This window comes from Pteropus alecto, unplaced genomic scaffold (assembly GCF_000325575.1).
Source record: "Pteropus alecto unplaced genomic scaffold, ASM32557v1 scaffold13, whole genome shotgun sequence".
In the NCBI taxonomy this organism is placed as follows: domain Eukaryota; kingdom Metazoa; phylum Chordata; class Mammalia; order Chiroptera; family Pteropodidae; genus Pteropus; species Pteropus alecto.
The window spans coordinates 11,391,866-11,405,850 of NW_006434373.1; the positions used below are offsets into that span (position 1 = coordinate 11,391,866).

Consider the following 13,985-nt stretch of genomic DNA (forward strand, 5'->3'; position numbering starts at 1 on the left):
TTTTTCACTGATCTTTACCATAAGTGTAAGGAGACCCTTCTTCCCTCATCAGCAGTATAGAGAAAGCCATTTAGTTGACTAGAGTTGAGTCTTCAGTCTGTCATCATCCTAACAGTTGTCTGGAGTCATTGCTCACTTGAAGGCTTGTCTGGGGTACATCTTACGTGATGCATGGTCAAATGCACAGGATACTTCTGCTAATCTTGATCTTTCCTTCTTGAGAGGAAACTGTGCTGGGTTTCCTCAAGACTCTGTATCTTCGGTTTTCTGTCTGTACTATACTTTGGCTGATTTTTCAGTAATGCAGTTTCATAAAATAATGCGGTTTCATTTGTTCATGCCCTATGTTCTGAGTTTTTGATGGAATGTACTAGTGACAAATGCTTCTCTGCTAGATTAATTTCCCTTTACTGCAGTCTGGTCTAGTAGACAAGTTACAAAGATTTATTTTGTTTCCTGTTCTTGTGCTTCACTTCCTTAATCTCTGAGTAAAACCATCTTGTGGAATGGGAAAATATTATTAAAATTCAGATTAGTATCTGCAGTCACTGTGTTTCTGACTTGTTCGTCAATTAGATTGCTGTTCAGACTAGGGCCCTTGATGTAACACCCTTAGTGCCTGCAGGGAACTGTGTTGGTGGAGGGGGTTAGTTATAAGCATAGCCCAGTTAGACTTTCAGTATCTGTTTACCAGCTCTCTCACAGAGTAGCTGTAAGACCTGGGGCAACTTATCTTCTCTGTGCCTTAGTTTTCTAATCCACAATATCGATGAAGAACATGGACTTTGGAGCCAGGGTATGTGGGTTCAGATTCCGGCTGTGCTCCTAACTTGTTGTGTGATCTTAAGCGAGTTTCTCACTTTCTGTGCCTAAATTTCCTCATTTGTAATGGTACATACCTCATATGGGACTGTTATACATTAATCCAGGTAGAGCACCTGGAACATTGACTGGTAAGTGATAAGTACTCGAGAAAGCTTAGCTGCTTATTTTATTTTATGGAGTTAGTATTAGAACATACCTACAATTCTCACAAGAGTGCATGGTGTATAATATTCAATTGGCCACTTTTCTTTTTGTCTTTTAAAATGCTTTTAGTGACAGCACTTAATGCAAGTTGTATTAAGAAGCGAACAGTGAAAGAGAGGCTTCCACCAGTTAAACCAGGAAGATGAGCATGATTTTTTAAAGAATTCTTTCTCTGAGCAGTATCTTCATTGACTTTTCTATTTCACAAAATATTTTTAGCATTTTAAAGCAATGTTAGCAGCCAAGAAGAATGGAAGAAACACTTATAAAACCTAAAATTTGTAGTACCTACTATAAATTAGCAAAACTACAAAATGAGGGTTAGTAAATTCTGTGAGTGATTTTTTTTTTTCCAATTTGGGAAGTAAAACACTTATAGATAACTGGAAAATACAAAAGCAAATAAGAATAAATAACCCTTAATCCCTTTAAATTATTATAAACAATCCTTTTAATATTGTAAAAGATTATAATAAATATTTTTCTCTACTTTCCAGTCTTCTGTACTTTGTAAAGAAGTTAAGGTCATATTCGATAACCTGATATTCTGCTTTACAATTAAATCATGTTTTCCAGTGTCTTATAACGTTGCTTATGGGTCTATTATGATTGTGCCAGGAACAATGCTTAAACATTTCACTTGCTCATTCTTTTGCTGAAAATGATAAGACTGCAAAAAAACTCCATATGAAAATTCTTGTTCAATATTCAAGCTATTGTTTTAAATTTTCTAGCTAGTAAATTATTATATAAACTTATCATTATATAAATATGATATAAACTTGAAGACCCATGAGATCAAGTTCCATTCACCTGTCAAGACTGCATTCCTACGCATCATCTTCTCATATAGGTTGATTCCCTTCTCTATGTTTACCACTGTACCTGGTCCCCTGAGGAAAATTAGGAAAAAGGAGGCTCCTGCTTTTAAGGATTCTCCCATTCAGGCAATAACTCCCCTTCTTTCTTTAGGGCACTGTCCATGATCGGCCTGGCCCTGGTAGCTCTAGGTACTGGAGGAATCAAACCCTGCGTATCTGCATTTGGTGGAGATCAGTTTGAAGAGGGCCAGGTAAGAGGATGTGCCTTTACAGAAACCACATAAATGAACTATAAACCTCCAGAAATCAAATTCCACTGACACAAGTCTGTTCTCCACTTGATTCTTTTCAAGTAGACTAGAAAGTAAGATACTGACCAAAACTGATTTAGAAGTAAGGTCAGATCATCAGCTGCACGTAATCAGTTGATACATAGCCAAGGTCATACTTTAACTTTATCCTTTTTTATTATAGGAAAAACAAAGAAATCGATTTTTTTCCATCTTTTATTTGGCCATTAATGCTGGAAGTTTGCTTTCTACTATCATCACTCCCATTCTCAGAGGTAAAGAATATCTGAAGGGAACTGTTTTTTGAGTTTTTTTAAAATTAATTATGGGGAGAAAGTCAGGCGAAAAGTCTTAAGTCCTTGTTTTGTTTTTTCCTCTCTTCTCCCATTATATTTCAGCCTCATTCATAATAAGAGATAAGACAAGAAAAGCTGTGAAAACCATACATTTTTGCCTTCCAGCTTTGCTCCCCGGTGTTGTTCAGTGAGTTAGGAAGAACTTAGTGGGCAAAGTTTTATTCTTTACTTTCCTATCATCTCAGATATTTCTAAAAGAACTGCTCAAGAAAGAGGATGAGACAGCAAATGTCAACAGCACGCAGATTGTTGTGCTTGTTAACAATCCATTGAGTTTGTGAATTTCCAGATGGAAAGGAATATTTGAGGACAAATTAGACCAAAACAAGATCATGATGTGCATACTGAATCAGATTAAATTGTGAAATAAAATATTTTGTGGGGATTTACATATTTCTGCATAGGCTGATAGTTTGAAGATGACACTTAAACCACATTCTGACTTATTTTATATAAAAATCGAATAGCTTTTATTCATACTTTCATTCTCAACTCCTCTACCTGTGTCCCCACCTCCTAGAATATCTACTGTGCATGTTTGAACTAGAGAATGTATTCAAGGATAACTTTTTAAAGTAAAATCATGACTCTCACACAAATATGAAATGAGCATGTGATAAAGATTGTATATAATGTATTAATTAATGAGGGAACTGGAAAGCTACTATAGTCAGCTCAAATAAGGATTTTACTAACAGATATATTTATATTCTTTATTGGGGGAGAATTTATTTTGCATTGCTATGAACAGGAATCATTTGTACAGCTATGGACAGGAAACACGGCATGACTATCAGTTTCTACTAGTTATCTTCTTTCTCTACAGAATTGAGAAATAGCTAGTCAAAGACAAACTTAAAACTGCTTTAGGATCAGATTCCTGGAGGCTCCATCATTCCATTGAAAAGATTTCCAGAATTCTCTGTTGTCCCTTCCAACGTTTTAATTTTTTTCCATACCAATCCTAGGATTTCAGAGCTAAAATAGATCCTCATACAGGGGTTGGCAAACTATGTCCCGTGAGACAAATCCAGAAATGTAGGACAAGACCATCCATTTGTGTATTGCCTATGGCCACTTTCACCCTACAAAAGCAGGTTGAGTAGTTGGGACAGAGACTAAATGGTCTACAAAGCCTAAAATATTTACTGTCTGGCTCTTCACAGAAGTCTGTTGACCCCTGCCCGGGGTCATTTAATTATTTTCTAATTGGCATGAATTCAGGAACATACAATCTTGATTTTCCATGGCACTTTCAATTTTATTTACTGAGCACCCAGATCATTTTTATGTCCCTCACTAAGAAAATCTACAGAACATAGAACTGATTTTAACTTGGCCAGAAGCAGACATCTATTCAGGGGCTAAGATTAGAACCTGTCTCCTTCTCTTGCCCTTTCTTCTACATAACTGCTTTGCTTAGCTGACAATGACATCAGTAAGTCAAATGAATAAGTCTAAAATATTAAGTGAAAACAATATGTAATGACCAGTTAGGGATTTTTTTAAATAGGGACTATATGAGCATTACCAATGCCATAATGAATTTTAATCTTGTACTATCTCCCCAGTTCAAAAATGCGGAATTCACAGTAAACAAGCTTGTTACCCACTGGCATTTGGGGTTCCTGCTGCTCTCATGGCTATAGCTCTGAGTAAGTAGAAATCGGTTGAATTAATACAATCCTATGATCAGGTTAGGCCCTCACATTAATTTTTGTGACCAATTTTTTTAAAGTTTATGTAACAAATTGGAATAATAAGTAGTATGAAGAAATGTATGTTACGTATGCTCTGAGAATTCAAAGAAAGTACAGTTGGCATATTGTTTCAGAGGGAATAGGTTCTAAAAAGGGCTTACATGAAAAGGGGTCAATCGAGTTGGACATTTAAAGGTTTGATACTATTTAGGCAGATTAAGATGAAGGTGATAGATTTCGACTAGACTAGGTGAACCCATGGCTGAAAGCTTTTCTTATCAACATGTGCTCATCTACAATTTGAAGACATGGCAACTTGGCCCAACTATTATTTCAATACTTCCAATAAACATCTAGATTTCCATAATATGTCATCTCAAAATGTTTCTACTAGAATATCTTCCTTCTGGGATGAATACATGTGTATATTAGATACATTTGTTTGCACATTAGCTCTGGGCACTGGCTTCTAGGCACTTGGCACTTGGCTTCACACTTCTAGGAAATGTGAAGAGATTTCTACATGGGTTAATTTAGCTTGAAAGATGGTAGGAGTCCTCATTTCTTAGAACTCCCATAACAAAATACCACAGACTGAGCAGCTTAACCATCAGAAATTTGTCTCACAGTTTAGAGGCTGGAAGTCCAAGGTTAACACGTCAGAAGGGCCATGCTCCCACTTAAGGCACTTAAAGAATCTCTTCCAGGCCTCTCTCCTTCCTCTCTAGCCGGTGGCAGCATGATGTCAATCTGCCTTTGGCCTTTTCTCTGTGTACATATCTGTATCCAAACGTCCCCCTTTTAAAGACACCAGTCATATTGGAGTAGGGCCACTGTAATGACTTTATCTTAACTTGATCATCTACAAAGATTATATTTCCAAATAAGTCACATTCCTAGGTACTGGGGATAAGGACTTAAAGTCATTTGGGGCAGGGAATAGAGGGTATAATTCAACCTATTATAGTAGTACAAGAAAAAAACAATTATGATCTCAAGCCTCCATAGCCTCTTCCTTTGCTCAACTGAGGTAGCAGTCAGCACTGTCACTGTCTCTGATGTTTTTCAATTCTTAATAATATCAAGTATGCACCTTTTTAACCTCTTTTGCTTATGACATAGCAATTTAGCTTTTTCTTAGGCTTATACAAGAGCTCAGCATTCTGTATATGTCCATTTTCTTTCATAATTGTTTAACTCTGCCACACTCCCCTAAAAGGCTCATATATGCCTTCTCTCTAAACGAAGATTAGAGAGGATTTCAAAAATTGTTTTAGGCTAGACACTGTATTAAGTTGGCATTAATACAGTGTAAATTGTCATTTGGTCTGTACAAGTCATTGTTACATCAAAGACTATGTTTTTTCTTGCAAAGGAATTGCAAACAGGCCCAATCCTATGCATCGACACCATCTCTAGAAGTTTCTATCTGCAACAATCTTATTCATGAATTAAGCTTCAGTTAATCAGAAGCTTAAAGATTAAAATATTAGTTGGCCAAAAAATGTAGACTTCATTTATTGGGCACCTTACCATCCACGTCTGAATTGAGGAAGATTGGCACTGGGTGAGAATACAGGTAAACTTTTCTTTATAGTTCTTCAACTATAAAGAACATCTATAATACAGGCACACACTTGAAGATGATTGAGAATTGGCACCTGTCAAAATCTTGGGCCCTCTTAATTGAGGAAAAAAGTAGAATTCAAACAATTCATTGATGTTTTAAAATTATTGCATTCTGGTATTGGATAATCAGAAATCCTGATCTAAGGATTGTATTTTCAGAGCATCTTCCAGAAATGCTTTTTTCCCCTAAGTTATTTTCACAATATGTCTTTTCTAAAAAGCTTCATGGAAGAATTGCCTCATTGTAAAAGTACTTTTGCTTTTGTGAAACTGTAGCTGCAGATGCAAATAATTGTAACTGTGTTTCTTACCATGACCATAGAATAAATTCTGTCACATATGATTAAATAAAAGCTTCGACAGGTTTGTTCCTATTTTTTCCCGAAGATTCAAAAAAGAACTTTCTCTTGTCATTGCAACTGGAAAATTAAAGCTGATTTTTGTCTTTAGAACAATACATTAATCTGTTTTTTCCCTGATGCTCACCTCTTCCAAATTCCTCCCCACTCCTCAGCCTGAATCTCTCTAAGCTAGTTTTTGTCTTTATAGAGTGATACTTTAATCTGTTATGTGAAAGCACTTACTCCTTTTTTCTCCCTTTACATAGATCTTGTGCTTAAATAGCTAGACTGTCTTTATGCTGTCCCAAGTTCTGGGAAGCAGATATATATTAGGCTTCATTGTTTGTGTGCGAGAACACAAACATAACATGACTCAGAAGCTCCTATGATGGTTAGAATCAAAAGCACTTTGAAAATTGGGAGGTAGATAGGTAAACCCATTCTGTGAGTAATCCTAATATTTCTGAAACAGGGTTTTAACTCAAATAGAAGCATATCTTCTAGATCGCTTCTAGATCAGTCAGTTCTGAGGATGCTTCATTAACACATCTTCTTTTGCCCTCTCCAGTTGTGTTTGTCATTGGCAGTACATTGTACAAGAAGGTCCAGCCCCAGGGTAACATCATAGCTAAAGTCATCAAATGCATTGTTGTGAGTATTTCAGGAGCTCTCTCTCAATGTCATTTAGTCACCCCAAAATCTTCTATCTCCTTCAAATTATAATTCAATGAAATGTTGACTTTCCTTTATGCATTTTATTAGTGTTCTTTACTATTTTAATAAATTGAAGTTTCTAATTAGGCTCGCTTAATGGAAAAGGAAAAAATAGAGAGAGGGATGGAAATGGCTCTTCGACTTATAAAATAAGATCAATGGACAAAGAAAATCAAATCAAAGTGACTCTTTACCTTTCAAGATGGCAAACAATGTCTGATGTTTGTCAGGGAGCAGCGAAACAAAAATGAAGAGGTGTAGTTTGGTACTGTATAGCAAGAGTCTAAAGCACCAAAAGTGTCAGTAATCCTACTTTTAGAATTCAAGGCTGAAAAAGTGAACACACAAAATGAACACATTCACATTCGAAGATTATCAGTGTAATATTTACAACAACAAAAATTTAAGTCCACCAAGTTGCTGAAAATAGGAAAACGATGCCTAACTTACAGTCCTATATGCCATATTATGCGGCCATCAGATGTCTTATTTTCAAAGACTATTTGGTGATAGCAACATGAGGAATATGGTTTCTTCCCTATACATCTACATGGAATATGTACATAAAGGCACATTTTAAGTCAGGAAATAAATGTTGAATATAGGAATCTTTAAATAATGGAGTCAAATAACTATTCTTTTACTCACTCCCCATTTTCTTCATGAATACATACATTCTATAATTGGGGGGAAATGTATCACTTATTTATTAAAAATAATAATGTGTGTGGATGACCTTTTGGATGTAAAGGCAATCTTAAGATAATTTTAGGTCACTTACTCTCCCTTTGCCTGGCTTTATTGCATTAAATTATATATATGCACTTTACTTTGTGAAATAAACATGTCTTCTCAGGACCCAGAAAGTTATCTTCCCTTGCAGCTGTTCCTTTTCCTCCTGTACTTTCCTCTAACATTCATTGGATTGATTCCCACCACGATTTTTTCCAAACTAGGAGGGGATCTTACCAATGATCTCTCCAAGTCCTTCCTTACCAAGTAATTGACAACTCAGTTCAAACTTCAAAAGAACAACTTTAAGCTATTTAAAGTCATGAGAATTGTGTTTCCCAGCATCCTAAAATCAGCCCATGGCTCTGAGTTATCGCCTTTCAGCACATCTGTCCCCAGCCAGCCCTACCATCGCCATACCTTACGAATGTATGTTGCTTTTCCTAAAGTCCTAAGACAAGGAGTCTTAGAAGCCTCTAATTTTATTATATTATAGACCTTCACTATCTAATATGGTAGCCACTAGCCACCTATGGCCTTGAACCAAATTTTAAATTGGCTTTCACTTCATTTAAATTATATAATTCTTTTTTTTTATTATTTTTTTTTACACCTATAGCACCCAGTCTTCCTAGGTGGTCTTCCATCCAAGTACTAACCAGGCCCGACCCTGCTTATCTTCCGAGATCAGCTGGGATCGGGCATATTTAGGGTGGCATGGCCATAGACTATAATTTCTTATACATGTATTTTTATGAAGTTGGTTCTCTTTAAACATCAATATTCAATTCAGTTATTAGAAGACTTTAAAGTATGTTTGGAACAACTTAGTTATGTAAATCTAGTTTTACAAACATAAATTTTATGAAATGTAAACAGATCAAATATATCTGGTAAAAATTTGCCATTTAAATTGGAATGTGCTGTAAGTGTGAAATATACCCTGGATTTCAAAAACTTGGTATGAAAAAAGGATGTAAAATTTTAAAATTAATTTTTTAAAATATCGATTACATATTAAGATCATATTTTCAGTTTGTTAAATTAAATAAAATTATTTAAAATGAATTTTACCTATTTCTCTTTTGCTTTTAATATGACTACCAGAAAATGTAAATTGCAAATGTGGCATCCATTATATTTCTCCTGAATGCTCTCTCTGGAGGTTCTGGAGAGCAAAGTAGTAACAATGTGACTTTGTTTACCCCAACTCACACACTCGTAGTCAATAAGAGATTAGAAATAAATTTATGTTATGACTTTTAACATTGCCATCATACCACTGTATACAACTTTATATTTTGCTTTTCTCATGGGTTTTCCATTAAAAGGAGTTTAATTGAAATGTGTTTCCCTGATAAAGTTATTGGTTCTGTTTTAAAATTTGCTTTTTCTTCCTTCTTTCAGTTTGCCATCAAAAATAGATTTAAGCATCGGAGTACGGAATTTCCCAAAAGGGAGCACTGGCTGGACTGGGCCAAAGAGAAGTATGACGTGAGTGATCTTTATCGCCTCAGTGTCCCCAGTGACCTTCTAGAAAGTGAACATCCACAGTTGCAATTCATATTATTAAGTCTTCATGGACAAAGTTATTATCTGTATCTTCGTAACCTTTATCAGCATGTTAAATGAGACTCTGGGAGAATGTTTTTTTATATTGAGAAGAACTGAATAAACAATGAATATAATTTATCTGAAACAATTGTACTTTTCCATTGATTTTTATTCAATATAATCTACCAGTATATGTAATTGTGATCATATAACTTTAGTTCGAATATAGAAGCATTAAGTGGTGATGGTGGAATTTACATTTAAATTCAAGTAATTTACCTCCTAAACAGATGTGTTCACTCATATTTGAAACAGCTTAGGAAGTTTTGGTTTTCTAATGAAACCTAGGGTAGGGTTCTTTGGAATCCATAATCACTACTCAGCTTCTCTAAATGCAAATATGTCTACACTGAAACTAACACTGCTGCTGGCCGTGAGTGACGGGAGTTGCATCTGATCAGTTCCTCTCTCACTCCAAATACAGGAGCGGCTTATCGTTCAAATAAAGATGGTGACCAGGGTGATGTTCCTGTATATTCCACTCCCAATGTTCTGGGCCTTGTTCGATCAGCAGGTAATGTGAAACTATGTTTTTGTACATCTTCATTTAGCAAACATTTGGGGGAGCACTACTATGTACCATGCCATAGTTAGTTACCTAGCTCCTAAAAATATTCTCTTCCAACTTCTTATTTATTTATTTATTCATCTATTTATTTATTTATTTATTTGATTATTATTAGATTACGTTGAGTTTCTTTTTTTAAAAAACCAACCCTAGATGGTTCTATCCACATTTCTGTTACAAAACAGTGAAGAAATTAGGTAAAAGGTATAAATTAGGTCAAGTAAAAAAGCCTTAGGAAAAACTTGATCAAAGAGTCCAAGACTCTTGTGGTTCAAAACAAGAAAAGAGTTTTCCTACTGCTATCTCATGGTAAAAGGACGTATTGCCTTTTTTGGGATCCACAGATCACCCTGCTCTCTTCCACAGCTGTAAGATGTGTGCCTAGGAGTTTTTCAATATAGGGTTGGACAATTCAATGCATGATGCTCAGTAACCAAAGTAATGAAATATTATTTCTTTTAGAAACTGGAGTTTTAAAAAAATTACAAACGTGATTTTATTGTGCAAGAACGATTGTTATAAGGGTAAACCATCTCTTAGAAAAAAATTGAGTGTACACATTAATCTCCTAATTTGCAAGTATGGAATTTAGACCAGCATCTTAAGGACCAGGGAGACAGTCTTGCATGTTGAATAGAGTCGGATTGGCACTAGAAATACACTCATCACATTTTAGTTATTTAATGGGGCAAATCCCATAACCCTTCTGAAATGATAATAACCCACAGCAAGGCTGTGAGGATAAAAAATAGAGAATATATATAAGGTAATCAGGGACTAACAAATATAAGAATTCAAGCAGCACCACATTTTCTGGCTTTCTATGATATCCACCTACTGGACTTGATAGATTATATTGAAACATTTACATCTTTAGTCTTCCATGGAAATAACCATATATATTTGTACAGTCGTAAGTCATCTTTTCCTATAAAATAAGTTGAATGTAACAAGGCTGCCCCAGTTTAAATTCCTCGCCCTCTTCATGGAATCACATTTTAGGACAGCCTAGGCTATCCAAAATGGCTCGTGGCAATAATGTTCTTGAAACTATGATGCCAGTAAATAAGAATATTCTCAGAGTGTGAAGCTGCTTCCAGCTTGCAGTGATGTCACGTTTCCCAAGAAGCCTGAGGAATGCACTTTTGTCCTGCCCAAGGATAGCTTTATCTAGGAGTAGTACTTGGTAGCTCCTTCGTGAGGGTTGAGAGTACCATATGTTGTATTAACTCGTAGAGCAGAAATGCAAGTTGTTTCTTCTCACCCAGTATTACAGTGGAGATGAGAGACGAACTCGATGTTGAAAAAAATTTTAAAGCCTGTAACATTTCAGACTGCATTCCTGATTTGGAAAAAAGTCAACATTAACTTGTAAAATGTTTAAAATCCACATTCCCAAATGATGCAGTAAATGTATTCTTTTTTTTAAGGGCTCTAGGTGGACACTACAAGCAACAACTATGAATGGGAAAATTGTAAGTGTGAGACATCAAGATATTTTACCTCCCCTGGTCACTATTGCTTTGTTTTAATCCCTTTGCCCTTTTTCTTATTCCCTTTCATAACATTCCCAAGCCCCCTGTGGGATCACGTGTAAGAACTTACCACTGAGACTTTTTTTCTCCCCATCTTTAGGGAAGTATTGAAATTCAGCCAGATCAGATGCAGGTAAGGACAATATTTAAGTTGTTCTCAGAGATCAGACTCTCCTTTGAGACCACAGTAACAGTTCATCTCCACTTCCTCCTCAGACTGTGAACGCCATCCTGATCGTTATCATGGTCCCCATTGTAGATGCTGTGGTGTATCCTCTGATTGCAAAATGCGGTTTCAATTTCACGTAGGTGACTGGCAGGTTGGGGTTGGGATGAGGGTCCGATAATCCTAGGGCTTTGCAAATAGGCTGCACTCCCTCAGCTACCAGGCCTCTGTGGAGAGAATGCCTGTCTTCCCTCCCACAATACCACCTTTATGATGGAGTTTTAAAGAAATATATTTGAATTCAAGGTCTGTGTGCTGATGTTTCTGAAAACTTGCTCTTAAAAAAGTACTATTAATGGCAGCCTGAAAAAGCCTCTAATTAAGGCTCTTTTATATATGTTGAAGATTGTTCAGAACAGGCTTCCCTAACAAGTGCCACTTGGGCATGTAGAGTATTTTGAGCTGAATGCAATCAAGGCCCTGGGGCTCATGAGAAATTTCTGCCCCTCCCTTAAATACCTAGAAGAATCTAAATTGGGGGCCTTGAGCTGAAGGCCCTCTCCCTTAAAGATTTAAATTTGAGGCCTTGCCCATAATAAGTTATTACCAGAAATAACTTTATGGCCTATCTATAGGGCAGGGCAAACATCTAAATTACTGAACATCAGGCTCTTATCATCCTGTGAATTGCCCTCCTCCCCTCTGAAACCCCAAGGCATTTTACCTCATTCTTTGCTTCAGGATGCCATATATACCCCATTTTCCCTTTCTGTCCTTGAACCTCTTATTTATGTAGGGTTTCTATAGAAATGTATGTAATTATATTTGGTTACTTTCTCTTGTTAACCTATCTCATGTCGATTTGATAAATCAACAGAAAGAACTTAAAATGATAAAGATAATTTTCTTCCTCCCTTATAATGTAGATAATAGAAATATTAACTCTAATCCAAAATATCACTCAAATTATAGTTTCTAGAAATTAAATGTAAAGATACAAATGAGAAGCTGTATTACATTTATCCTTTCTAGACTTGGTCGTGAGTAAGAGATGAAGAGATGCTTTCGATTTCATGTGTTTGGGGGGAAGTTAGTTTTGTTTAGGGGGACGGTGAGAGAGGAATGCTTCCTTCAGGGCTCATCATTAGCTCGTTTGTATAAGGCTAGTTGAGAGTCACTCTCTTGCTTGTCCCATCAGCTCCTTGAAGAAGATGACAGTTGGAATGTTCCTGGCTTCCATGGCTTTTATGGTGGCTGCAATTGTGCAGGTGGAAATTGATGTGAGTTGCACTCTGATTCTTCAGTGGCCTTCCCTGATCACTCAGGTTGGGTGTTCAGAAGCCTTCTTTCTCCAAGACTGAGATGATTAGGGGAGGCCAGGGTCTTTGCTGATAAACTAGGTCCTGGAGCTATGGACAGTGTACCACGGGGGCAAAACAGTCCCTTTCTGACAGTGTGCACTGCAGGGTCTTATCATTGAAAAGGACACAGCCAAAAATAGGGTCAAATGGTTGCCTTTAATTCAGAGAAAAACTAGATGGCAGTTAGAAAAGGAGCTTCCATTTATAATTCAGTTTTTATAGTAGGAGGAAAGTTTATGGAACTTGTTCTTTTGCAATATGAACTCCTAAAAGATCTAGAGGAAGTTCAGCACTCACAAAGTACTTCAAAAAATGTGTAAATTGTCTTTGATGAGTCTTCCCTTTTGTATTCTAATGTTTCTAATAATGATTAATTCCTAAGCTAATTCACAGGTCTTTGGGCCCACCACGGGGCTAAACTACACTTCTAATGCCCTTAGTCTGAAGTCAGGTCCTAGAAATAGGGCGTTATGTAGTATGTAAGAAAAGAGGTAAAACGGCTCTCTCCACCCACCCCCCATCACTCCCTCCCTCCTTCTCTCTCTTTTTAATTTCTATTTTAAAGTTTTTAAATTATAATATACATAACAAAATCTACCATCTTCACCATTTCTAAGTGTATGGGTCAGGAGTGTTAAGGATATTCACACTGTTGTGCATTCAGTCTTCAGAAGACTTTTTCATCTTCCCAAACTGAAGTCCTATATTCATTCAACAAAAACTCCCCATTTCTCCTTCCCCCCAAGCCCTGGTAACCACTTTTATTGTACTTTCTGCCTCTGTACATTTGACTCATCTAGATACCGCATTAAGTGGAATCATACACCATTTGTCATTTGTCTTTTTGTGATTGGCTATTTCATCTAGCATAATGTCCTCAAGATTCATCCATGTTGTAGGATGTGTCAGAGTCTCCTTCTTACTGAAGGCTGAATGATATTCTATTGTATGGATATAGCATATTTTGTTTATACATTCATCTGTTGATGGACACTTGGGTCCTACCCCTTGGCTGTTGTGAGTATGGGTGTACGCACTTTCTCTTGAGCTTAGCTAACTTTGTGGAAAATGAATCGTGGGGCTAAAATAGAAATAGATTGCTTCAGTGACACTGGGATTTGAGAAGGAG

At 36.4% G+C, this 13,985-nt stretch overlaps 1 protein-coding gene and 1 pseudogene across 1 annotated transcript in view; one reads left to right on the forward strand and one right to left on the reverse strand.

Annotated features, from left to right (window-relative positions):
* Nucleotides 1–13,985, forward strand: part of SLC15A1 (solute carrier family 15 member 1) — a 43,598-nt gene that overhangs the window by 17,264 nt on the left and 12,349 nt on the right. Inside the window, exons 6-15 of the mRNA XM_015587341.2 lie at nt 2,002–2,101; nt 2,325–2,415; nt 4,068–4,151; nt 6,735–6,817; nt 9,020–9,106; nt 9,651–9,740; nt 11,225–11,269; nt 11,430–11,462; nt 11,546–11,634; nt 12,694–12,775. Of these exons, the coding sequence (XP_015442827.1) occupies nt 2,002–2,101; nt 2,325–2,415; nt 4,068–4,151; nt 6,735–6,817; nt 9,020–9,106; nt 9,651–9,740; nt 11,225–11,269; nt 11,430–11,462; nt 11,546–11,634; nt 12,694–12,775 (784 nt within the window). The remainder of the gene's footprint in view (nt 1–2,001; nt 2,102–2,324; nt 2,416–4,067; nt 4,152–6,734; nt 6,818–9,019; nt 9,107–9,650; nt 9,741–11,224; nt 11,270–11,429; nt 11,463–11,545; nt 11,635–12,693; nt 12,776–13,985) is intronic.
* LOC112477805 lies at nt 8,223–8,341 on the reverse strand (annotated as a pseudogene).